We start from the raw sequence: 27808 nt of genomic DNA, 5'->3' as shown, positions 1-27808 counted from the left end.
TTGCGAAAAATTCTGCGACAAATAGCGATTCTGAGGCAAAAGATTTCATGGTAAGAACAGAAAATAAGCCCCACTACTTCGGATGCTCGGTGAAAATGTAAAGATTCTGAAAAGTGCTGCAATAAGTCATTAGATGCACTATTCCGACACATCTTTGAGAGAGGAATCGTTCGGGTGCAGACCCAATTAGCTATGAGCAACGGATCAAGAGTTACAGCCATATAACGACAAAATTTCATCGTCATTTTCCTGCCGTCAGTCCTATGCCGTTCTGGATGACTTCTTCGCCTTACTCATAGTCTTATTAGTCTATAAAAGGTCATACGAATTAAATTCACGAAAAAAACCTTGACCGTTTCCCTTGGCGCATGTTTAGTTCAGTATTGTCGGGGATCCCCCCGAGACTAAATAGAAGTAGCATGTGAGGAAGCGTAAGAAAGCAGATATGTAAGCAGACATATACACAGTATCGGTATTGCCAGCAATTTGGCAATCACTTGAAAACGATGATTCCTACGATTTTCGATAAGCATCGTCAATTCAAAAAGACCTCACCGTAATATTTACACCTGCAATAAATTATCGAAAGGAATGGTTCCCTAACTGAAGGAAACCTACCATTGAATATAAATCTATAAATCTTTATTACATTATACAGTCAAGTGAGTTACATCTATTTGTGCATTTGTGACGTTTACAAAATTCGTTACATAAAAATCTGTCTCTAGTGTTTTCAATAAAATTAACTATATTTTAAAGACACAATGTTGAAGAATAATAATTATTCCCTGGTATGACTGAGTTACACAATATTACAAATATATGAAATATGTAGTCTAAGCCTAAAGTATTATTACTGGAATATTAAAACAAAGTAACGAATATGACATTCCTAATTAATTGATGATATTAGACGGCCAGATCTTGTAAAGCTTCTTAACCCTTGCGTCCTGTCTTTGTGCGCCTCTGTTGTGGCAAATGAAAGAATAAATCGTGGATCGTGAAATACTCAAACTCGTTGTACTTAAGTACGAAATAAATTATTCCAATAAACTCACCGCAATGGGCTCTTTTTCCTTTCGCGAAATGATCTTGCATTCCGTTTTAGCAAATCCGCCGTATCCCTGCTTGCAGACACAATCCTCCCGAATTTCCGTGCCAACCAAACTGCTCACGATCCTTCTTGCGACAACTTGTTTAAACTGCTTTTTCTTGTTCTCCTTGGCCTCCAAGAAGTTGTGCGCGCTGTAAGCACCGCCGCCAGACTGGAAATAAAAATTAATTACCATTCGGACGATTAACGAAAACTTCAAACTCAACCCATCGATCGAGTACACTTTACGTAAGCTCCGAGTCATAGATTAAATAAAAAATATAAAAATTACGTGACAGTAACTTACGTCAGCAGCGAAGGTTGCGCATACGTCGCGACTGGCGAGTACCATATTATTCTTCAACTCTGTGCTTCCTTCGACGGGCTTCTTCTTGTTGTCAGCAAAAGTAAATACACTGTCAGAATCAAAGCCGACAACACTCTTATCCGCCTTGCCAGAAATCAAAATATCATCCAGGTTGGCAATTTCATGGTAAGTCATACCCATTTCGTTGTAGGCAACCAATCCCAATAACAGTCTCAACTGTTGCAGCTGAAAATGGTAAACATGATATTATTACATAACACGGATCGACACGAAGGATTGGCAAGTTGTAACATGATGCATAAACTCTACTTGTGGCTGGTATCAACCGTTAGTCAACTTATTAGCATCTTTTTCTTCAAACTCAATGTTACTGAAGTAAACTAAAATTGTATGGCATAAGGATAGTTTCATTTCAAAGATGTAAACGAACTACACTTTCCCTGGATTCTTGTAAAGCTTGTAACAAAATATGAAAAGGGTAGTTGAAATACTAGACGACAATCTGAACTGCCATTCCCTTCTGTAGATTGAGTTTGAAGCTAACAGTTGGATGGAAAAATAAAATGACAGTAGTGTGTATACTCACAGATACGGGTAGAGGACTCTTTAAGCAAGGAGTAGCGATAACGCCTATGACAGTCTTTGATGCTCCTGGCCTGAAGTCATAGTTTAGAGCCTCTTGGTATGCGTCGGTCAACTTGAAGGTTCCCAATTCATTAACGAGCATTTGTCCAAAGTAATCCAGTTTTTTCTTCCCATCACCAGCTTTAGCTTCCTGTAAACGAAAGTTCTTCAATTACACACAGTGGCCAAAAAATGTTTTTGCACAGTTTGGAACTTCCTGAGTCCAAGTTTAGCTTTAGTCTGAAGTCAAAAATCTGAAGCTTCAAACCCTAGAAGGACTTGTTTGAATCGCGAATTAAGATTGTGGAAACAGTTGGCGGCAGTCTCAATACTTTTAAACGTAAAGTGATATTTCGCAATGGCAATACCTCAAGAGTGATAGTCGGAGTCCTGGATGCAAATTTCATGTTCTTCACTTGATCTCCTTCGATGTTTCGGCTTCCTTTGAGCGTGTAGTGCTCCGGGGTATCCATGTGATCGCCAAAACCGATCAGACCAACGTGGACATCGCTAAAAGAAAGTTGATAATTTACGCAAATAGTCGAAGTGCGAAGGGTTCAGTATGTACTGAAAATGAATAGTCGTATTTACGTTATGCCTTGCTCTCTGAGTTCGGTCCTGACCAAGCTGATGAGAGGGAGTACCAGTTCATTGAAGACTTTGATGTTTTCAGTTGCCTGCTCAACCACGATCACGACATCGGCCTGTTGCTTCGGATGTTGCGTACTGAAAGTGTCGCCAATATCCACCTTCCGATTTCCAACCTTGCAGGATGCTGTAGGGTCAAAGAAAGGGGAAGTTAAACACCAATTTTCCAATTCCTTCAAGTTTCTGAGTGTGACAACATTAGCCATTCTACAAGACGCTGATTTATTCAATTGATACACTATTATTTCAAATCTCGTACTTACCACAGCTAGATGGAATATGAACTGGAATATTTTTGTACTGGCAATTCAAAACGTAGGCGCGAGCAAAATAACAAGCGTATGATCTCTTCAATTCACTCGTAGCAACTTTCCCAGCAAGGAGATCGCAGTAGTCACGATACTGACTTGGGTTAATGTGATCGAAGCAAGGACTGTACAGAGAAAATAGAGTAACCAAATTAGAAGATTCATGAAGATCATCAACAGTCAAAAAATTATCACGATTCGTAATTTTTAAGTGATGCAGTAATCAGAGTCTCTGACCACTCTGTAGTAAATAACATTCACACTATAAAACAAACCTTAACGAAGACGATCCAGTGAAAAAGTCCGTGCAGAAAGATTCATGTTTCGGTGCACGAAGATCGGCAGGACTAACGTCCGCACATCCAGGCGTCAGTTTAAAAGCATTTCCAAACTCACTTGGATTCTCGGTAACCTGTGAGCAATAAAAGTACCCCGTAAAATGACTTCGATGAAACTGCATGATGTTGACGTTAGTTAAATTGAATTGTTTGATGAAATACCTTGCCAGACGGGAGGGTGAAATCGTCCCAAGGTTCGTTGTTTGCGTTTCCAAGTAAACCACGTAGTCTACCGTGGTAGAATCCAGACACGTGCACGCTGCATATCAAACCAGACCCTGTGTCACAGTCCAGAGTTATTCCATACTCAGACACAACACGTACCCTTGGATAATGAAGTGAGGCGTGAAGGTTCTTCGTACTGGCAGGGAAATCGGCAGGTTGGTTGTTGACGAGTATCTAAACGAATGACGACAATTATGAACCTTATCTGGTGTAATAAATATTGGAACACTCAGCGTATTGATCAACATTTGAGGCACTTACACGTCCGGTAGATTCAATGGTGATGCTCTCTGTAGGTTCAGCGATCGTCACTCCGGTCAATTTTCCATTTTGCAATTGGGCAACGATGGAGAAGTTTCCATCGCGAGCATCTTGAGCCAGAACGTAGCTGCATTGACCAGGAAGAGCAACGCCACGTCCGTCAAATGAAAAGAAGCTGCTCTCTGCGAATGTTGCAAACTTCCCGAATGGTGGTATCAGGTCCGACGGATATTTAGTTGGCCTGAAAATCGTAGATATTCGAAATGTATTTGATGTTATTTCATCTAAAAAAAACTTAAGAATATGATGGAAGTGCGAATAGGGTGGTATCAAGTGTACAATTTATACTACGGCATATAAAATCGAAGGTATAACGTAGAACAATGGTACTCTTGTAACAGTAAACAGTTATGATATTCCAACTACGATATTTGAAATAATTGTCATCGGATATAAAGTAAGTGATTGTATTTAATTAATTACTTTGGCGTAGAATCGTTACTCACCTGTACGTGTTCAATACTTCGTTCAATGTTGGGAATTCCTGATTGCGAAGCAATGTAAGAACTGAAAGCTTCAAAGTGACGATTCCAGGTAATTTGGATAAAGCGCTTAGATCGAATGGTAATTTAGTTTCGATAACGTTGGAGAAGTCATTTTTGATAGTACGGCTTTTGACAAGTTCAATAACAGACTCAATGGCGTGTAGGATAAGAGCATACAGTTTCTTGATTTCCTGAACGTCGTCAACCTGTAGATAAAAAAATAAAATCGATGAATATATATACTGATTCTATATCAGGCATGCAATCTCAGGCATTGGGTAAAAATACGCAACAAACCTTTTCGCGTTTGACGAGCTTGATGATGTAATCATAGGTAGCAGTAAGAAGGTTTTGGAGCTCTTTGGTTGGCAAGAATTTTTTAACCGACTGAACAACATCAGTTATGGCACGAATCACTCCTTCGTAGATTTTAACGTCTGACAACTCTCCGTACTTCTGCTTCACGAATTCATAGATTGGCAAAGCTTTGAACTCCTTGATTAGCACAGTGTAAAAGTCATTTGCATCCTTCTTAATTTGAGTTGCAGTCTTGATGATAATTGATGTGATTTCGTTGGTAAGCTCTGCGAAGAGAATGGCAACCTGCTTGAACTCGTCCTTGTTAGCGTTGAAAATATCTGCGAAAGTCTTGAGGATATTGGCCAAAGTTTTTGCTGCGTCTTCGAATAAATCAATGATCAGATTACTGATCGCACGCCAAATCTTCTGGAATTCAGGTAGAGTCGCTTTGAACGCTACACCGAGTCTATCGACAGTTTCTCTGAATATTTTTTGTAGTTCTTCAAACCGGTGGGTAACTTGCTTGACTATTTCAAGAACAAGCTGGATAGTACCGCCGAATACTTCGTTTCTGGAAAAAAATAGCAGTCATCTTTGAGAAGATTTGGTAAGTGATGATCGTTCAAGTAGCCTAAATAACAATCAGTCGGCGATGTGGATTTAAATTCACAACAAGATGTGATCGGAATTCGAAGAACGTTAATTACTAGAGCGTTCGTAACATTAGCTTACAATTTAGCCTGAATCTGCTTGATGCCTTCGGTCTCGATGTTCAGTTCATCCTTCAACTTGGTAAGCTCGGCCACGTAGTAATCGAAAAGTGGTTTCAGATTGGGTTGAGCCTTCTTGAGATGTTCCAATAAATCTTTAACCTCGGTAATAATCTCTTCAGCCAAACTTTCGACGAATTCATTTGTCAATTTGGCTACTTCTACTACGCGCCCACGGTAGGAGTCCTAAAATTCAACGACCTGACGTTAAGTACACGCAATTACATATTCCCAATGAAATTTACAGATGTACTAATGTATCGAAATACTCACGATAATGTGTCCAACGTTGTTCTTGTCGAAGGAGAATTCTGGCTTCAGATAATGGCGTTCATCGAGCTGGATGCGTATGCGGAAAAGTTCCTTCTTAGCTCCATCCTTGACCGAATCCGCATGCAGCTCGGCTATTTGCCCTACTACAACGCGTCCACCGGCTTCGAATTTGTTATTAGGATTATCTGTAAATGTGAATAATGTCACAATGATGGATCACGATGGTTTGACCGTGCATGAAGAGTCACCCTATCCGGTATTTCAATAATTATCAATAAAGCAACAGTCTACAGCATACTCACTCCTCTCATAAGCCAGATATTTGAAGAAGTTCATATCCCTGACTTCCAAAGTAATGATGACTGGGGCTCTGTTGAATATAGCTATGTCCATATCAATTTTCTGTATATTCTTTGACAGATCAAGTTTGGAATCAACTTTGATCAATTCTTGGTCTGGTGATTTGATGAGCAGGTGAACTCCCTGCAGGTTAACATAGAACTCTACGCCAGTCGACTTGGGTTTTTGGTGTTCATCGGTGTACGCCAAGAATGATCCGAAAGCAATTTCCTTGCGTGAAATAGTCACATACTCATCAACATCGACCTTCAGTCGTTGTCCTGGACTGGTAACTGACAATGATCCAGTCACATTGTAGCCGGTATTATCGTTGATAGGAGTCTGGAGAACCTTTGCTACTACGGTGATCTTCTGATTTCTCTTTGCAAATACGTCGATGTCGAAGTTCGCATCCAGCAGATGAGCACCACCCACGTGGAGTTTACCTTTCACGCTCAAATCCTAGATAAAAATACACAAATGTGATGTTTAAACCGTACAAAAATTCGATAAACATTACATTACCGAACACCACTGATCTATTCGGTGCATCTAATACCTATGTTCTTGAAAATCGACACCAAAACTCAGTGAGAATTGAATCGAAATTTCACGTAACTTTCTTTCCACGATGAAGTACTATTGATTTGAATTCAAGTCAACATGACATTAATAATGCTTTTCGCCTTGGTTGAAAATTACCGAATGATGATCATACCTTATGCTGGGATGGATATGTCAGCCTGCTTTCCCCAGTGATACTGACAGTACTTTTTTCAAAAAGAACATCACCAGTGATGGTTAGACTGGTCTTCTCCTTTGGATTACGCTTTCTGTCCAGGTACAATGAAGTGTCTATCTTGTATCCTCCAGAACGCTTGTTTTTGGGAAGGTTCGCAGTTCCAATCAGGGCTAGTTCACGACTCGGCAAAGTAAGGATAACACCTAGACGAGGCAAAATGCGATACTTAACGTGGTCTGTGATGAATTATGCAGAGAACTATACCTATGTTCATCAATACCGTCGACACCTTGGTATTTTAGATTTCGAGACAGAACAATCATGATGAATATCCAACGTACCGGATTCTGTTGGGTGAAGGTAAGCTTGATAGCTGTACTCAGTCTTGCCCTTTGAAGAATGCAGGTACAAACTGGTTGAGTCATCATATCCGGATTGTGGATCGATCACCTGATTTCTCTTCAAGCCAAATTCGTACGGAACGTTGAACTTCCTGAGGTCAACTTCAAGAGTACTTTCCTTGGAGCGTTTCAATCCTGTAATGGCAGAGACAGAAAAATCACGTGGTTAATAGCCATAAATATTCAGACCATGCAGTATGTCCGCACAGCTTGAAACATAATCGAAATTAGCCTAACTCCTGAGACAAACCTGATTGACTTGATTTTGCCTGTAACTTGAATTGTGCGCAGTCTGCGCTCTGCTCGCAATAACTGTTGAAGACGTAGACTTCCTTGTCGGTAAATTTGAATTCATTGACAATACTGGAAGGTCCAAAGTTGAAGGTCAAAAGACTTGTAACGCCGAGTTCTCCATTAACGTCCGACGTCAATTGTTGATGAGTGTACTTGAACGACGAACTCTTGGTACTATCACGAATCTTCAGGCTTCCGTTACCCTCGACAATTACTTTACTGCCTTCAGAATGCTTGTTGTAGCTAGTACTGAAAAAATATATTTTCAAAGTTTTATCTCATTCCAACTAATTGGTGTTCGATATTCTACGCCATTCAAATTATTTGGATTAAAAATTGTCAGTGCAATTCATGTATGTACTGTACCTGCCAAGAATGATGTTCTTTCCCTCGGAGCTGATGTTTATCACAATTTTCTTGCCACCCTTGGCAACTTTGTTATTAGCAATTTCTCCGTGAATCTTACGAGTTTGCACCTTATCACTATCAAAGTTGAATATAATACTGAAGTCATCGATTTTGGCCACGTCAATCTCACCATCGATGTTCACAAATCCTTTTGGCGTACTCAATTTCCATTCACCTAAATCAATCGTAGTATTGGTTGGAAGATTCGACAGCTTGATGAGCCATTTTTAATTTCATAAAATATATAACAATTTCTAAGTGTGAACATCGAAACTATCACTCATATTCATATAATAATTATATATATAATATTTCTTGTAACCCGTACCTGAAAATTTGTTAGTTCCAAGCTTGTTGAATACTATAGTGTGTTTCGTCACACCCTGAGGTGTAGTAACAGTTACGCTGCCACTAACTTTGTCTTCCTTGACTGTCATTTCTTGTTCCAGGGTGTATTTAGCTTGGTTAACAATCGCAATTATGTTTGTTTTGCTGGAACTCGGGATGGGATGTCTGCCGATTCTGTCTGTACCCTGTTGGATAGAGAACAATGAAAATGAAGTTGGAGTTGAAAAGAACACTAAGTAAAGCTAGGTAGAAAATGTACATACTTCATGCTGGAATTTGATGTCAACGTTGCGTATCGTTTCAACTGGAGTCGTGGCTTTAATGTTCAGATTAATAACGTTCAGGTGTTCAAGATAGGTACTATCAACAGCAATGTTAGTCTGTTTGTTTCCATTGTTGATGCTCAGTGAACCTGATGTTTCCTTCAATTCATTTGTTGGGTTGTGTTTGTAACTGTAGCCAACAGTTATCGGTGCATTACTCAGAACCGTAAGGGTTGCCTTTCCAGATCCTTCGAAAGTGTGATCATAAACGAAAATACCAACGTTGGTGAAACGACTATCCAATTTGATGGTTTGGTCGGTGTTGTAAGTCAATTCTGTCCTTTCTATGTATTCAAAACGACCAGTTGGTTCGTTGGGAGTCAGAATGGTACCAGAGTACTCCAATTTTACATTACTGAGCTTCTGGCTCGGTAATTTAATTTCAAATGCCGCTTCCACGGCTGTTGGTTTGTCGACACCGTTTCCACGGACAAGGTTTCCGTTGACCTAAAATCGACCAAAGTGAATGAACAATTATCCTCTAGTTTTTAGAAATTCATAGCTACATCGTGAAAACACAAGTAGGTATAATTCAAACTAATTCCCTAATTTCAGGCTTGAATTGGAGGTATCAGGTAGAATGTTACAGGACGTAAATACAAGTTACGTAAGAAATCTTACCTGCAAGCTCAGATTGTTACCCAGAGTGGACTTAAATTTTCCGGAACCAGAAGCACCGTCCTTCTCCGAATCGTGTGAATATTCCAGTGAGAATGGTGAGGGTATTTTCGCACCAAGTAAGTTGAATTTTAAATCCCTAGATTTTTTGTCTGGGCCATTATGTAGATTCTTAAGTTCCAGCAAAACGTTGATATCTTTTCTTTCGAAATCGATGAACTTTAAGTCATGCTTGGCTCGGTACGTGTAAGCCACAAGATTCAGATCATGAACTTCAGCGTGATAAACGAGATCACGACGCTTTCCTCCCTTGTTCACGTGGTCAATCAATTCGAACTGCATCTTGCCATCTATGAGTTCATTTTTGGTGGTTGCATCTCTGCTGCCTTTTCCAACAACGTATCTGCCACAGGGGAAGGTCACATCAAATTCGAAATCTTGGTGTCCATTATCATTACGACCCTGACGGTTTCCTTTAGCATTTACGACAGTTTTATAATCCAATATTTCGATGGTATTCTTGGTGTCAAATGACGTCGATGTCAAATCACTGTCCGACGACAACTTGATGCGTTTCTTTGGGTCTTTCGATGCATCGTACAAGATGTCAACATTCGCAACATGCCTACTTCCGGTAATTGCGACCTTCCCGTGACCCGTAATCTTACGGCTAAACTTCGGGATGTTGATTTCAATATCCGCATCACCTCCGGCACCTTTCACGAACTTAAACTGGCCGTTGGCTGTTACGTAGTTTTTAAGATTCAGCTTGAGATTCCCATTTGGATTCGTTCCCCGTTGCAGGGCCAATAAGAAGTCGAGATATCTGGTGCTTTCGTAGTCAATAACAGCATTAGAGTTCACTCTATTTTGGTTGGCTTCTAAGCCTACATCAATCACAGCTTTTTTGCCATTCACCTTGATCTGGGCCACAATTTTGGTGTTGATATCGTTGGACTTATCATCGTGATCAATTACCGCTTCGATCTCGTATTTACCACCGGGATGCACTTCCAACGAAGTTTCGAACTTACTTTTATGCTCACCAAGAACGGCGCGTTCCGTCTTAAGCTTGATGCTATTTCCCTGCAACTTTGCCTCGAATTCAGCCTCGAAATCGCCTGGCTTTCCAACATTCGCAGATAGTTCCGACTCTATATTGAACTTGTCGTATTTGAACTCAAACTCGTATTCAATGGATTTAGGAGTCGCCCCAGCTTCTAATTTAGCGACCAATCCCACTGCGGGGTAAGTGAGTTTTCGGCCGAACGAAATATCGAACTTATTAGCATTCACATATTCGTACTTATTGTCTGCATGATATGTGATACGGTTTGTTTGCGAGTTCAAATCACTGCCGTGAACGAAGACGACAGTTTCTTTATAGTGTTTTGCATCGCCATCGGTTTCAAACGCCACACTGAAACTATTCACCGGGTTCTTCGTGGAAGCAACTGATATCTGTGTTTTTTGAGTGAAAATGTTTGAAACCACACTGTTCCCCTTCAGTAACAACCTGTCACCACCGTATCCGATCTTGAGATCGGCGTTGCCACCTTGGCGAGACACAGCGACGGTTCCATCGATATTGAGAATGGACTGACCTTCGGAAACTAACGACAGTTGATTGAACACGTACTTCTTTCCGCCATTGTAGTCACTAACATCAACCACACCCCCGACGGAGTAGTGCTGTCCGTCTCGCCGGGTATTCTTCACGCCGTTTTTAATTCCAGCTAGTTTTTCGATGTGCTCTGGTACCTTGTATTCAAGGATAGGTCTGTAACGATTGCCAGAAGATTCTACACCGATTCGCGCATAGTACTCGATGCTGTCATGGCGAACAGTAACTGCGAGAGTTTGTTCTTTTTGAGTATTCTTGATTATACCCTCAACTACGGCCTTCTTGAATGGCGAGTCAAACGTAACTCTGACCAACTTGTCGGGTTCGACGGCTGCCTCCAGGAGAAGTGAGATCTTACGCTCTGTTCTAGTGTTTGGTGTTTCCAATAAGATTTCGAGAGAACGTGCCTTGGGATTTTTCGTGTCGTAGTAAGCCCTGAAGTGGTAGCTCTTCACGTCGTTGTTTTCTGTGCGAAGTGCAAATGAAGCTGGTCCGCTTAGAGGGAACAGGGGTTTCTTTTGAACGGCTGCCAGGCTGTCGTACGGATAGGCGATTTTGCCGCACACGGTGAGCCCTGCAAGGCTGTAGAGTTGTTCAAAGCAATCGGAATGTTCCTGACCGTTGCTGAACTTGGGAGGTATATAATTGTCACCCTTAGGCCCGGAGCTGATGAGAACTTGGCTTTCGATATTAATCAATTCCTGCTTCTGTTTGGGAAGGCCAATGTTTACATCCACTCCGTATCCATCCAATAATTTGACGGAAACATCGGTGGCCGTAGATGTGTGTAAAGAGGTGATAACCTTGAGTCCAGACTCAACGCCGAAACCTTCTACAATCAAACTTCCGCCAATTTCTATAGAAGCGCTTGGTTCTACAGCTATTTCGATTGCCGTGGACTTTGGATTCTTTATGATTTCAATGATGTCGATTTTCCCACTTGTTTTCAGGTGGACCACACTTGTTCCGACAACGCCCAAGCTCAATGGAAGACCGAGACCAGTGGGGTACACCAATTCAGCGTCCAAAAAGTTGAGATGGTTCTTGATGTTATAATTGAAGTGCTTTGCCTTGTCCGCTCCGTCTTCAAGAGCGTTTAGGATTTGGTCAACGATCGAGTTTGGGTTGAACTTGTCATTGCCTTGGTAACTGAGGAAAACAAGCTCTGCGCCGAACAACTTGATCGACAAGTCAAGCTCAAGATCATCGTCGAGTTCAGTTTCGGGTAGATGGATCTTTCTGCCAAAATTGACAATTTGATTCTGACTTACATCGCGAGCGTGACGACGTCCTACCTTCTTTTCGTATCGATCTATAACCTTTTTCACAATATTATCATAAGATTTCCTTCCATCGAGAAGAACGTCCTTCAGATTTGAAGGTCGCAGAATCCCCTTAGGTCCCAAGTATTTTTCGAGCAACACATCAACGTTTTCGAATCGCCCGTCAATCTCCAAAAAGTTGAAATACCGACCGAATACCTCAGTTGTCAGATTTATGCTAGCTGAACGAGGGAAGAAGCTGTTCTGGCTGTAGATAACGTTGCTTTCAGCTGCCGAGCCAAGACCCAGAGCATCGATACTGTAAGATAGTTCGTCGTTGTAGGAAAATTTGCGGAAATCTTCGGGGAATCTGGTGCGAGGCTTGATGAGGCCCAGTTCGCGTTTGGCTCTCTCTTTTTCGGGGTTCGTAGACGCACGGAGATTGCGCAGATGGGACTGGATGAACGATCCGACTTGATTGACGGTTTCCTTGTCGAGTACCTCTTTGATCGTGTGGGCGACGTGGGAACACGGACAGGCGACCAGAGACAGGTAAATCTTAATTCTGATCTCGCTGTCTTCAGACCGATCGGCCAAAGTCGAGAACAAAAGTTTCTTCCAATCCATCGAGCACTTGGCTGGCAAGGCCTCGATAGCGGCGACTCTTACGCGATTGTGAACGGTTTTGTCGACGGCGATACTGGCGATCTTTGTCATGGTGGCGTGGTCGAGGTACCTGGCATTTCCGAGTCCCTTCAGTACGGAAATGACGACATTTTCCTGCTGACGAGTCGTGGCCTTAGTAAGTTTAGAAGAAAACGCAGCAAGCGCCGCGTTTATCTCAGGCTTATTTTCGCAGTCGTGCTCTTGGCAGTACTTTCCAATCACCGAACCAATCCCGAGGTAACCAATACGCGGGAGTTCAGGATTGTTCAGTAAACTGGTCACCCTGGTAACGGACGAGAGGCTGGCGTGTCTGACGAACGCAAGACTGGTGTAGTAGACTATGGTCTCCAATGTGTCGAGCTGTTTGGTCTTAACCAGTTCGGCTGCAGCTTCCGCCGAGTCTCCAGTTCCGGTTCGGAAGAGAGCGTCCAGGAAGACCTTCTTCGCTGCGTTATTTTCGAACCCAGCACCGGCTCTGACGCGCGAGTAGGCTGTCAAAATGTCGTTCTTGCTACTCCGGCGCAGTACTTTGATTAGTTCCGTGAACTGGTGAGCTCCTGACGCAGTCACGTCGTCAGGCATCGACTCGTGAAGGTTGTGGAGGACCCTTTCGATCGCGTCAATAGATGAGCTTACGACTGGATGTGGAACCTCGAAGACCAGTGACTTGGGCTCGGATACCGGGGCCGGAGGGCTGTCGCCCTTTTTTCCCTTGAATGTCAAGGTCGTCTCGACAACGGTCCTGGCGCCAGCCTCACCGTTGCTGAAGGGTTTGAATTTGTAGGTTTCGACGGACTTCACCTTGTTCAAAATTCCCCGATTGAACTGCTGTTCCACCTCTTGCTCCGATGCGAGAAGAGGGGTAGTTTTGAAGCCGGAATTCGGGTCAATCGACGCCGACATCAGGTCTTGCCTTATGTTTTCACGGTACAAGCACTCTTCGAGGTTTCGGTGCTTCTTGATTATTCGAGACTCTCCGCTGGTGCTGAACGTGAAGTCAGTCGGACAAGCGCCGAACACGTCTGTCTGTAAGTTCGATAACAGGTTGAATCAGCGATGAATATTTTTGACAGAGTCTCATGAAAAGGCAGAAAATGGATTGATAATCACCTCGTGATGAGTGGTGCTTCCGTCATCCTGGATAATAGCGTCTTGGAAGAGAGAAATCACTGCTCGTTTCACATTCAGGGCTGCCTGAGTCTCTCCGGCTTCTGTGCAAATCTCCGTATCGATGTGACCATTGTGATAGTTGAACTGCACACCGTGTCTCTCGATCTCACCTTGAGATGCGGGCTAGACATAATTCCGAACAGTCGGGATTAGTTACTATTTTTTTACGTCACGAGGCGAGCATTGATGTAACGGCTTAGTCACGTTATATGAGGGGTAGACCAAATGAACGTTAACTAAGTGGACCACGACCTCCGTCGAACCAGTCACCGATTTAACTCCTACTTCTACTTCACCAAATATACATTTTCCAATTTTTTCATATTTTTTTCCCCCTGCCATTTAGGAGTAGGTATTTTAGAGCTCATCTTACATAACTCAAAAACTGTGCATTCTGGGGGAAAAGTTGTGGAGTGATAATAAATGGTATTTTATCTGAGTTTTCTGGGCATCGTAAGTTATAGTTTTCGACGCAAAACGTATAAAAATCGATCTTTCGCAAAAACTACGTTATCGGAAGATTTGAAACTTTTCGTAACTTTTTTATATGCATGTATCACAGTCGTGTACAAAAAGAAGTGTAACTCCCAAAAGACGGCAGGGTCGATTTTGTGTAAAATGTAAAAAAAATTTGTTTTCAAGTAAAGAGAATTCGCAAACAGTTCCAAATTTTTCGAGACCGTAGTATTTAAGAAAAATCGATTCTTGTGCGTTTTTCGTTAAAAACGATGACTCAAGATTTTCCGAAAATTCTGGAAAACTTATTTTCGACCAATTCAGAAAGAACACAATTTTTACCCCTCACAACTCTTCTCCCAAATGTGCAATATTTTCGAGTTATGGAAGATCAGATCCAAAATACCTACTACTAAACAAAAGAGGGGAAAAATCCCAAAAAATTTGAAAATGTATATCCAGTGGACTAGAAGTGGGAAATAAATCGACGACCAATTCGTTGGTGGTGGAGGACTACCCGATATTTTTATATGATACTCACAGCTCCATTGATTCGCACGTTCTTTAATCTGATTTGGTGAACACAGTCAGGCTTGATGGATAATTCAACGAGAGCATTCAATTTGAGGGTTGCCTCTCCTTGAGCTTCGCTTACTGAGGTAACGGATTCACCTTCCAATTGATACGTGTACGTGTGACCTTCTTGGTACGCTTTACTCGAATGAACTGAAGGAAATAGAAAATTATCAACACTTTTTTACAGTGGGTGAAAAATTTTCAAGACTCTGATAAATTTTGTAAGCAGAAGTTTATAATTATTATTATTATTATACTCTGTAAATTTTTCGAAGACTTGCTGTTTACAATGTATCATCGATTGGTAACAAACAAAACGGTAAAACAAAAGTCTATCCGCATTTTTTACAAATATTTCATCTTATAATGCATCGCTTTGTACCGCTTTCAAGAAAATTGACGGATGATTAAAAAATTATACTTACTACCATGGCAGCCACTTATGCATTTGTCTGTAACAAGAAGAGAATCGAATAACGTAAAAAAACAGCATTGAGTATTGTCTAATGTCTATAAATCTAATGACGGTGAGAATTATGTGAAAAATCAAATCAACATGTTATCCGTAATTAAAATTTACGTATACGCTTCGGATTTTTTTCTTTTCCTCTCGTTTGAGCATAAGAAAAATATCACTGAAACACTTCTGAACGGTTGAATTGACAGATTACAAGAGAGGAGTAAAAAAAAAAAATTTATTTATCAGTTGGGACAAGTGAACTTTCCAGAGTGAGAGGTCAACGCTGATAAAATATTAATCGTATACTCTTATCACCCGGTTGCAAAAATCAAAGATATTCTCTAATTATATAGTGTCTAATTGAAGAAGTTATAGGGGGGAAAAAAACGCACAAAAACAACTAGAAAACAAAACAGCCATCCAGATTAGAAGACGCGTATATTAGTTAGATTTGTTTCATTGTGGAAAAAAACCCAACTTTTTTTAACGAATCGAAAGCCACATGGAAACTACGAAAATTAGATAAAACGAGATACGAAATGTCAAGGTTTCACAATTCCTGCCTCTGTCATATCAAGCATATAACTTGATCCGATCACTTCAATGTCTCGCAATGTGGCAAATACTGCATAAGCATAATACAGACACTATATTACGCTTGCAGTGATTCGAGCATAATTTGATGCTCGAAAAAAAAAAAAAAAAAAAAAAAAATTGACGAGATGTAATACAAAGTACGAAAATAATCATTCGAAACAAAACGATTGATACGATCAGACAATAAAAACTCACAAGGTGAAGAAAAATTTGGGACAAGGATTGCAGAAGTTTGTTTTAGCCGCAATCACTTGAACATCGGACTAAATCGAACGTGCAGAATATTTTGAAAAATCGGTAAATGAAAGAGCTCGCAAACTTTTAATGGCGATAATTTAATTTCCCACACGACAGACACGTGAATCAAAGATAACGACACCGAGCACGCGTGATCAAGTCCTCGTTGCAAATCGTTGATCCGATGTATTTATCATCCAGGCAATTTGAATCATTCGAGGCAATGCCATCTGCGGTTGCTAAGTGAATCAGTATCGATCGACCTTTGACGATGAAAACTTGTGCAGCCAAGTTGAAAGATCACAAGAGTTTAATATTTGAACCTACAGGCATGTGACAGACGATGCGTTGTATTACGGAGGAGGATTAACGATTGACAATAAATATAGAATCAGCCTCGATTTATCGTTTGAAAATGTATACAGTATGTATCACAATGAACTTTAGCTTCAAATAAGATAAGGCGGGGTCATCTTTCACGCTTACACAGCACTAAGTTTATAACGGTTAAAGATTATTGACTCATTGTCAGCTGTTTCACAAATTTCAGACGTGTTTACTGTTCTCTAGAATCGTCATAACGTAATCGCGTCTCCGGACTGTGCTTGGTAAATTTCCTAAAGCCCTGGACATGTTCATCGTAACGCACGAAGAACCGTAAACATGACGTTTCAAAGTATCTGATAATTTACGAAAATCAATTTACTGCATCGGAATCCAACAATATTATCGAACGATTTTTAAATATCGTTCCCCTATATTTTTCAAGCAACGCGCTATGAAATTATTATTTTTTTTTTTTAATTTTACACCCTCTGACTGCAAATTCAAAGCTTTGTATCTTTCGCTTTTGAGTTTTTAATAAAAAAAGAAAAGGGTAAAAGTCGAACTAGACTCAATTTTAACTACTGAGATGCTTAAGATTATCGGCTAGATAATATCGCAGAAAAATTATGCAAAATTTTGTTAATTTTAATATATATATATATTCGACTTTTTGAGCCAAATAGACTTATTTCCGATTAGCCCGAAAGCTAAATGTAAATAATAATTAACGATACCCTCACTGGATTACGTTAACAATAATTAACCGAAATAATTTTTGCGCAACGTTATGTAACAGATATTTAGACACTGCAGAAACTTTCGTTAATTTCTTATCAGGAAGACGCGATAAATAAATTTAAAAAAATAGTCCATCTCGAAAACTGGTCAAGATTAAACATGTTGAAAAAAATGTCGTGCTTTCTTGATTGCAAAATACATATTTGTAATCTTTTTAATCGCGCTTTTTTCTCAAAATCTAACACAACTCGTTGCATAGGAGTATATTATATCACGGTTGTAGAAGAAAAAAAAAAAAAAAAATTATCCAATGATTGTGCAAAATTATCGAATCAAAAAAACTTCCACTTGTCTCAGGATTGAATTCTTCGAAGCAACAGATTACAGATAATTAGTGGAAAAGAAAAGCGGTCTGACTGTAAACAAGATGTTGTTTTATTTTTATCTAATTTTTTTTTTTCGTTAAATAAGAGCGTTTCATCGACACGTTTCGACAAAGTTCGTTTATTGTACAAGTACAAAGCGACTTTGACCAGAATAACTATAGAATAGAATGCATATTTTTTTCGTGCGAAAATTTCAGAAGTAAATATCGAGTTATTCAACCGTGAAACAACGTTTATATCCCAGAGAGGATTTCAATGGCTTGATTAAACAATTGGTAAAACTAACAATTGAATTACCAACTACTGTAAACTGGCAGTATCAATTTCTCAGATCGTACACATTCCCGTCCTTTGTCCGAGGCTGTGACAAAGAGTTTTTAGAAACACATTCGTTGTTCGACAACGGATTGCGCGGTAGGAATTATATCGAATTATTTACATGCCACTGTATAATACCTAACGATATAAATATTGCTGAATTTGCAAGAAAATGTGATTACAAATAATTATTCGGTCACCGAATCCGTTTTCTTCACTTCACTAAATTTTTGTCAGTTAAATAACACGAGGCCTGAATTAACTTAAGTTGATTCTTCCAGCAACATTAAATCGTCACAACATTTTATGCAGCTAAGTACAAAAAGAAATCTAGCACAAGCAAATATTAACGCTACATAACTAAGTAAGCTGGATTTTTTTCACGGCTGAAAATTTTTCTACACCTAAAAATTCTCAATACATTCAATTACAGAGTCGTGGAAGAATATCGCATCAATTTTCATTAAGGACTGATGATAGTTTAAATATGTTTTCCGTTTTCGAAGGTTCTGATAAAAAAAAAAAACTGATTATAGAATTCCGTACTTTTGTAGAAGAGGTGATAAAAAAAATCGCTCAAATTAATGACACAATTAAGAAAAGAATACGTGGAAAAGAAAGGAAAAGTGACAGAAAAGGCGACATTTTCTCATAAATATAAATTATCAGAATAATGTAGAATAAAAAGTCTTTGTACTTGTAAAACGAGATAATTAAAACCTTTATACTATATTTTTATTCTTCTCCTTTCGTTTTTCTACTGTGTATACGACAATTTATGAATTATGCAAAACAAACGAAACTCTTTTGTCTTATTCAATACGATTGAATGGAAAGCAATAAACTTTTGCTGTACCCAATTTCGAGTCGACAGTTAAAAATTTAGCTAATTTAAATCTTCTACCCTGAATCACGTGTAACTTTTCTCTCATGGTGAGCTAAATTTTTTTAAAATAGTCCAGTTCCAGTTAAAAAAAAATAATTAAACACGACTCGATTGAATTGGTAAAAATTAATCGATCAATCGATTATTTCGTATTTTTTTAAAACTGTACATTCGAAGCCAAAAGTATTTTGATAATTTACACTTTCATTGAAAATGTTCGTTTATCTTTTACCAATTATATGAAATAGTTACTTGGTAATAATTGATATTTCAATCAAACACTTTTTTTTTACTCAAACTGTGAGTAAAAATAATCGATTCGGTGGATCAATCGAGTGTGAAAAATAATCGTTTATTTTTTCTCATTCTTACTGACTGAGAAAAATTTCAATTGTTAAAGTAACTAGAAAAATTGAGTAAAACAGTATCGTAGAAAAATCGACAAGTCAGAGACATATTTGCGTCCAGATCGTGTATAAGGTAGAAGCAGAGTATCAATTCACCGAATGTCCGGTCGAACCCTGCAGAGGGGATCGCAGTGACCAATCATTCGGCTCTCTTTATGTCATAGGCGACCCCGATGTAGCTGGAGGTGATCTGTTAAACTACGCATGTACGCTGCGAGTAATGTCATCATCTTTGAACTTCCCACCGTATTAAAGCGGCGCGTTGCTGATTGTAATAATAATGCCGTCGTAGTTTCTAGAACGAATTGAACACTTCGAAACTTCGCATACATGAACCTCTCTCCGTGCAAAACCGTGTGTATGTAACGTATTAACGAACGATTGGCGGCCTCTTATCAATCCCCTTAAAGCAATTTGAAACGCAATTCGCAAAATGCGCTTGATACGGTGCAAATCGGTACGTTTACAGTGCACTTAATCACGCCGGAGTCACGGTCATTCAAGATTCGTCAATCATCGTTCAATGGATCGGTGAAAAAGTATGAAACGAGCTTTATTCAAACCCGTTCACTTCAAAATAACAACATTTACTCAAAATGCATTTATTTTGAGTAAAGAAAAACAATTTGGACGAAAACTTTATTTTTTTTTTTTTGTTCTCTCTCTTCAAAATCGTCATTTTTCTCGCAATTTGAGAATAACTCTACTAAACGAATTTTAAAAATTTTGCCCCATATTTCGCATACTTGACAATTATTTGATACAACTCGAGAGAATCGCTAGAGAAAAAAAAAAAAAAGAAACCAAAATGAAGATTTTACATTGGATATTGTTGTACGAAAAATCGTGAATTCGTTAAACTGAATCCTGGTAACTTTTACGCTTTCGTTACGACAAGGATCTCCAACATTTATAAAAATGTATAAACTGAAGGGTAAATAGAGAAACGCCCGAAGTCGGTGATGAAATTGCTGTGAGGTTTAAAAGCCGAATTTTCTCAACGGTGGAAGAAACTGTTGACTATATATATATATAATATTATTTACCACGTACCCTGTACATGAGAATTTTTTATTCCCGTAGAAATATATACGCCTCGAGTTATAATTGGCTGGATAAAAGAGTTTCGGCAAAATTAAAATAGAAAAAAAAAAAATCTCTTTTTTCGAGGGGGTATAAAATTTTTTTTTCATAACATTCACGTTAATATCTCGTGCGTCATTTTTCCTAACCGAGGATGAAACAATATATTACACGGTTAGAGAGAAGCGGCGATAGTTACTTCCACTTTAAACTAACTAAGCGAAACTGAAATGCAACCTTAATACTCGCAAGCTTTCAGATGACTATGAGAAGGCTTTGCGGTACTTGTAGTTTCGTTTTACTGAAGAAGCTTAACCTCAAGCAGTCTAAAAGAGAAAAAAACGTCCAAATGTTTTCACAGCAAAGTATGAAAAGAGTCAGGACTCATGAGATTCGCGACGCAAATCTAGTCTAGTAATAGAAGCTTTTATATTCAAGCGACTTCGTGAAAATTTCTTGTATAAAATTGGTACGGTAGATGTAACATAAAATTCTGTAGTGAGAACATTAATTCATCATATTCTGATATATTCGAAATATTGCCGCAGTTTTCCGTCGCAAGAACGATTTTTTTTTTTTTTTTTTGTACAGATAATTCACGAGTGAGAAAAAACTTGATTCGTCAACAGTTTATACAGTGGAAAATTTTAGTAGGACGATATTTTTGAGAACGCAAGATAATTTCGTACAAGTTAATTATTTGACATTAAATCTGTTCGTTTCTGATTCGGTGATGCATTTCTTTTTTTTTTTTTTTTTTTGTTTCCAATCCAACGAAACAACAACGTCAATTTACTGCTGCACCAACATCAAACTATCGCAATGATTGCAAGTAAAAATACAGCAACGATAGCCATTTTTTTATCCAGAACCGTATTTTTCGATTACGAAAAAAAAAAAGTGAAAACGGCAAATCAAAACCGTACATTGACCAAAAAAAATAAAAAATACCTCCCCAAGTACACCCCATTAAGAATACCTAACTTAATTCACTATCGCACTACATTAAATTTCATCATCACTCGATCACTTCGTCGAAATTCCCCTTCGTGTCTTGAGCTGGTCAAATAAAAAAAAAAATGGTCAAAGTGTGTAGCGAAAAAAAAAACCAAAAAAATTACCGTCGTATTTACAATTTTTTAACCATCGATCCAGTAGCTTCGGTTATCATTTCCGAAGTAACCGTAGCTTGAAAAAAAAAAAAACGAAAAAAAAAAAAAACTTCACCGGTCCCAAATTTTTCCAAACTTTGCGCAGTAAATCCAAGAGTGTATTTCTTTTTTTCCACGACCGGGGCAGAAGGGTGTGGAAAATGAATCTGTGTGGAATATTCCTAGGCGATTTTTTTCAAATAATGACGGTTTTTCAAATAATTTCTTATTTCAACTCACTGGCTCCGGAGGGCGCGACGAAGAGGAGAAATCCCAGGAGCAGGCCCGCGAGGGTCAACCTCGGTGGATGGGCCATGACTTGAAAAAGAGACCGTAACACACTTAGTGAGTATCCTCGTACTACACAGCAAGCAGCTTTGCTCGGTCTGAGTGCTTTTGTAGCCGTCGTCCCCACCCCGTCAAAAACGCCCGTAGAGAGACGAGAGAGACGAGAGACGAGAGAGAGAGGAGAGAGACTTGACTTTACGGCCGCCGATAGAATTTGTTTATCGTTTGTAAAGACGCGGCCGAGAAGCAGAAAGTAAGAAATACCCCCGAGTGCGATGATAACGCCGATTTTAAAAACCGCGCATAATGTTTCCCTCTGTTTGTGTCTCGCCGTTGTTGGGAGTTTATTTTTTTAACAGTTTTTCATTTTTATAATTACTTTCTTTTCTTTCTTTTTTTTCTTTTTTTTTTGTAAGAAAATTAAAACACCGAGTAATCTGAGGATTGAGGGCTTTATTGTTTATAGTTTCGAGAATGTTTTTGGAATTTTTTTTCATTGAAAAATTAACAACAAAACGACGGCACGGCGCGTATAATTAGCAAGCGAGCAAATCCGAACTCGAGAGCTTTTTCAACTTGTAACGGATGGGAAAATTTGTTTCGAGTTGATGAGACATTTTTTCGGGTTCTAACTCGTATAATCCAAATTTTGAAAAAAAAAATATATATATATATATATTTCAAATGTTTACGATTGTGACAAAAAAATTGTTGCAAAATATGTTGGGAAATTCAAAAATCTAGCCACGAACTCGAGTCGATAAAACAAGGTTTAAAGTTTGCGCCAACATTTCAAATCGATCGGATAAAAATTGACCGAGGAATCTGCGACACCGGATTAAAAACGCGATCGTTCGCTACTTGTATGCTTCATGTCGCCATTTTGTTATTAATTTCAATGATAAAATTCTAAAACGTTATTGAAACTATGAACGATAAAACCCTCGGAGTCAAATTAATCAGCGTTTTCATTTTCTTTGAAAAAAAAAAAAAAAAATCAACAATGAATGACTTCTAAAAATAGAGTAAAGAATAGAGAAGAAAAATAGAGAGACAATAAAGAAATGGCGTGAAAACTACGAAATCGTGATAGTTGATTAACGGGATTTGGTGATTTTCACGTTTTTAGAAAATTATTGAAATGACGTGAAAAATTTTCATATCATTCTATATACAATTTTAAACAAAATAATCCAAAAAAAATTTCCGGCCTCAGGTGATAATGAAGAAATGACGAGGAAACTACGAAATCTCGATGAAAGATTAACACATTTTCGTAGTTTTTCACGTCTTCATAAAATTATAGAAATGGCGTGAAAGCAGAATTTTTTTTTTACACATTTTCGTTCAGAAATGCACTTCAAATTAAGCCTTTATGCCCTCTATCCTCTATCGCATTTAAGATCTGTGGATTTAGATATTTGGAAATATGACGGTCTACATCGGAATCAAGTATAGATAATACCCCTAAAGTTGTTTTGAAAACGGGGTCACGTGACCGATTTGATAACCGTATCTACGAGAATCGGCTCCTTTTTTTTTTTTTTTTTTGTGTATCCTAGATTTTATTTGATATTATTTGCGATACGATTTTTTCGACGTTCAATAGTAAGCTCTACGGGTGAGCTAGGAACGATAAATTATCATGTCAATTAATGATTCAATAATTTGCAAAGTATAACCTCAAATACAGCCCGCCTCGCAACGGAATAAATAAATAAAAAATTCTTACAACATTTATTTAACCCTGGCCGAGCGAAGCAAACTTTTTGACAATAGCACGATCATTTTACGAAAAATTTCGAATCGATTCAAAGCTTTGTTAAAAAATCGTAGCGATTTTTGTAAATACTGTTGAATCGGTCACGTGACACCGACGCTCAACTCCACCTGTATTGCTTTTCGGTAATCCTCAACGCAATCCTTGCAGTAATTTCATCGAAAACTAATCGAATTTCGACTCACCGATACAATGCGCTTGGATTTATTATGCACAGTAGCGCAGTCGAATTTTACAGAAAATTACATAGAGTCATAACAGTTTAATTTAAATTTTCGTGCACTCCGAATCTATAAGTTTCAAGTCCATACTTGAGTCTGTGAAAATTTGACTTACAGTTAAATCAAGCAAAGTAATTATAACCCTACACAAATAGTCGGAGTTTATTTTATGCAAGACGAATTCACGCCAATTTTACACGATTTGTTGTAAAGTAAACTTGAGATGTTATTGTAACAGGTGTAATATATACATATATATATATATATATACATATATATATATAATATAATAATAATAATATTATATATATGTATATATATAATGATCCCACAAAAGATGGCACAAAATATTGAGAATGTGGGGAAAAAAAATTAAGATCGAACAAAAATTGACGTAATAATAAAAGCAAAGTGAGAATAAGTATAAAAACATGACGCGTGGAAATTCACGAATGTATATTAAGGGCATTGTGAGATAACGTGATGTCAGAATCATTCGTAATTTAGCGCATGGAAATATTACACATTTATAATAAGCGCATTAGACACGAGCGTTTCGACGAGGAAAATAACTACACTGAGAGAAATTTTTATTTCCGTTTACCGGTCAACCCTTAACGATTTTCATTCTTTATCACAATCCAAAAATATAGTTCTAGTCAGAAAATGAAAATTAGTTTTCTAGCCGTTAACGGAAAGTCTGGTATCCGTTACTATTCTTTCTCATTACGATCGCTGTTGCTATATTTTCTTGCAACCGTTGCGAAAATTTAACGCTCGCGCAAGAATAAATTGACGTTGAAGCCTTGTTTAATTAAAAAAGTAGAGTAAACCTCAGAAACTGATTTTGCGTTGCGATTACCAAAAAAGGAACGACGATAGCGCAAAATGTTTACGCGTACCTCGTTTTTCGTATTCCCAACAATATTCAAACAGCTTTTTTAACGATACCCGTTTTACTCAATTTTTCTAGTTACCGTAACAAATGAAATTTTTCTCACCGTAGTTGCGGAAGTTAGCAAATTTCCTTGGAAGTAAAAAACAGAAATTCAAGGTTCCCATATTTTATTCAAGCGATTACATCATTAGTCTTAAAATTTTTTTCCGCTTCAGCAATTTCGAGTTTGCTGTTTACTTGATTTCAAGAATTGTTAAAAATTACGGGATCAATAGCGATTGGAACTCACAAAATTAATCGTTTCTTTCTTCTCTGTACGAGAATATGATAAAAATAAAAAAAAAAGATAAATAAAAATGATCGATTCGAAAAAGATGAGTCGAAGTGAATTTCAAGAATGACCGACCACGCGTTGCATGAACTTTGTCACCAAATTCTCCAACCGATACGACAGCGATATTGAAATATCAGATCAGACAGTTTGCGTGTATACAATCTGTCATGTGGAGAACAAACAATAATAAGTTTGTTGCCACAATCCGTGGTAAACACTTTGTTCAATAGACCTAAAAACTTCATTTCGTTGATCATAAGTTTGGGTAAAATATGTGTTTGTTATTTTTCTTTTGTTCTTTGTAATCCATTTTAGAAAAACCGGTACTTTTTAATAATCTTATTACGATAAAGTCGCACATATCAAATTAGCATACTCGTAAGCTACGAAGATTTGTTTTGGAAATATAAAAATTTGGGACAGTCAAATTTATTAACAAAAGTTTAATAATACCGATAAATTTTTTTCGAAGTGGCAAAGAAAATTCACCGAATTTGTTCGATATCTCTCTTCGATTGTAAATTTTTTCCGTACAAATTATTTTGCTACGAAATCACTGAAGCGAATTTTTGGTATCTTCGATAGTAAATTTAATATATTAGTTATTCGATCAATAAATCAATTTAATATTACTATATGCTGTTTAAAATCAATAACGGTTCAATATTGTGGAATAAATTATTCAACGATACCAAGATAATAAAAATATACATAAAACTAACGAATCAACTAGATTTTTAACAATTTTGAATCAATTTGAAACGATCGTATAATAATTTCGAGAAATAATAAATCAGCGATTATAATCTCGTTATAAAATTAATACAAAGTGTAAATTTTCTGCCAAATTTTCACCCTACTAACCGCTATCTGTTATATTTATATCCCAAGACTCACAGGGCAAATTTCGACAATTACCCATGACGCATATTCGACGCTGAATAACTTCCCCCAGAGGGGCGGAGGGGGGATAAAAATGTCTCATCGCGTCCAACATTCGAAACTACAGTCATTGTTTGAACGACGACTCAAGATAAACATGATGATCTTCGTACAGCGACCATCTGTTAGTTGTTTGCTATAATATACATGCGTCTATCTAATTTCGAAAATTTTTTTGAAATTGAAAAGTTTGAAAAAATTGAAAAAAATTTCTCGTCATTGATAAATTGAACGCGTTTATTGCTTTGTATATCAATTCAATTGAAATGTTTCCAAACTTAACGAGGGTTTAAAATTTTTTACAACTTGTCGTAAATCAATTTCGTGATAAATTATATTCATCCCGTTTAAGTATTCGTTAAATACACGTCAAGTTTCTCGACACTCACTCGTCCACGCTAATTCTGTTCAAAAACTGATAAAAATTCCGAGATCGCATCGAAGAAGGCAAAAGATGGAATGGAAAAAAAAGAAAAAAAAGATACGTGTCGAATTGAGAAACCGAAAGAAATATCAACGAGATTTGAATTATGTGAGAAAAATTTTCGTTTTCCAATGAAACCAAAATAACGAAACATAATACTGTAAAAACAAATATAATGTGAGACATGTGCAGATAAATTATAATACAGAATTGAGATGCGTAAAATGGAACTGATAATGTTCGTGTATCGTCAGCTTCAACCGTATTCGAGTAAATTTGATGACGACAGGTCTTTAAAAACCGGGAAGAGGTCAAAAAAAAATAGAATACAGAGAGAGAGAGAGAGAGAGAGAGAGAGAGAGAGAAACGTGATGATCAACAAACTGTACATTGTTGTACCAGAGTCCGCGATCATCGGGTGCAAATAAAGTGCATTTCGTACGAGTCCTTGGATTCTTATTTTTTTCTTTTTCTTTTTTTATTTTCTTGTTTCTTTTTCAACACCACCGATCGTGATTTCTTCGCCAATAAATCGCATATAATATACATATATATCGCATATATATACATATAACTTAATGTATGTAAGTAGGTGTATTTTATATGTAAGAGGTTGAATGAACCGAGATATAAGGCGACTTATGAGGGACTTTATACTATCTACTGGAATATCCGAAGGCAATAGCATAGAGCTGTTGTAATAACTTTAACCCCATGTTTATATGTTGCGGGTATGCAATTCGCAGTTGTCGTGTACTTTGATTCTTGTAATTTGTTTCAACGAAATGTTCGTTGTTGTTGGGTTTTTTTTTTTTTTTTTTCTCCAAACAAAAAACCAAGAAAAAAGAAAACATTCACATTTTTGTAAAGAAAATTTTTTCACATATGGGATTTTTAAATTACTCGAACAATTCTTGTTTGCGGTTCAACTGAGTTTGGTTTCCCCCTTTTGTTTTGTTTAAAAAAATTAGAAATCGCACGGGTCAAACGTTGTTCGGGCAATTTGTGGTAACTGTTGTTTGCCCCTGTAGAAAATAAAAGTGAAAAAGAATAAAATTGTTTATTGCATCCATCGGCGGTGGAACGAAGTGAAGAGAGTCGGTGTTTCCCGTCGAGATTTAACTCCGAGGCAATTTAACCGTCAAATTAAGTATACCTTCGCCAAACGTTAACCCTTCTTTGTCGCCGTGTCCATTCCGGCTTTCGATCTCCCTCCCTGAACATCGTGTCCAACGCCTCTCTCCGCGTTCTTCCTCCCACTGATACACAGCCCTTATTATACTTTATTGTAATTTGTCGTTGGCTGATTTGTCCATAGGCGTCGAGTTCGTGCAGCGGCATGAACAAAGGTGTCTTACTCTCGTTTCTCGTAAAATTGTTCGAACAAATTT

The 27808-nt window shown here is 38.0% G+C and overlaps 1 protein-coding gene across 1 annotated transcript; it reads right to left on the bottom strand.

Annotated features, from left to right (window-relative positions):
• Positions 1-620: 620 nt before the first annotated feature.
• LOC124309104 (apolipophorins) lies at positions 621-21901 on the bottom strand. Its single transcript, XM_046772373.1, has 26 exons — positions 21771-21901; positions 15366-15392; positions 14906-15090; positions 13849-14031; positions 9190-13764; positions 8509-9015; positions 8226-8430; positions 7856-8072; positions 7446-7738; positions 7136-7330; positions 6771-6997; positions 6016-6514; positions 5714-5898; positions 5403-5626; positions 4668-5241; positions 4332-4576; positions 3826-4066; positions 3502-3738; positions 3277-3413; positions 2957-3126; positions 2637-2820; positions 2414-2555; positions 2008-2196; positions 1401-1646; positions 1059-1265; positions 621-966 (listed from the first exon to the last, which is right to left on the bottom strand). The coding sequence occupies exons 1-26, from the start codon at positions 21844-21846 to the stop codon at positions 937-939; spliced, it is 10200 nt and encodes a 3399-aa protein (XP_046628329.1). The 5' UTR covers positions 21847-21901; the 3' UTR covers positions 621-936.
• Between the last annotated feature and the right edge of the window lie 5907 nt (positions 21902-27808).

This window comes from Neodiprion virginianus, chromosome 7, assembly GCF_021901495.1.
Source record: "Neodiprion virginianus isolate iyNeoVirg1 chromosome 7, iyNeoVirg1.1, whole genome shotgun sequence".
NCBI lineage: Eukaryota > Metazoa > Arthropoda > Insecta > Hymenoptera > Diprionidae > Neodiprion > Neodiprion virginianus.
The sequence above is the reverse complement of the archived record's forward strand: the minus strand, read 5'-3'. Positions and strand labels throughout refer to the sequence as shown.

Excerpts from the sequence above, each read along its gene's own strand:
- LOC124309104 (XM_046772373.1), bottom strand. The coding sequence starts at position 21,846 with ATGGCCCATCCACCGAGGTTGACCCTCGCGGGCCTGCTCCTGGGATTT. Across the intron at positions 8,073-8,225 it reads TGGAACTAACAAATTTTCAG|GTGAATGGAAATTGAGTACG; the intron begins GTACGGGTTACA and ends CGATTGATTTAG. Across the intron at positions 2,556-2,636 it reads CTCAGAGAGCAAGGCATAAC|CGATGTCCACGTTGGTCTGA; the intron begins GTAAATACGACT and ends ACTTTCTTTTAG.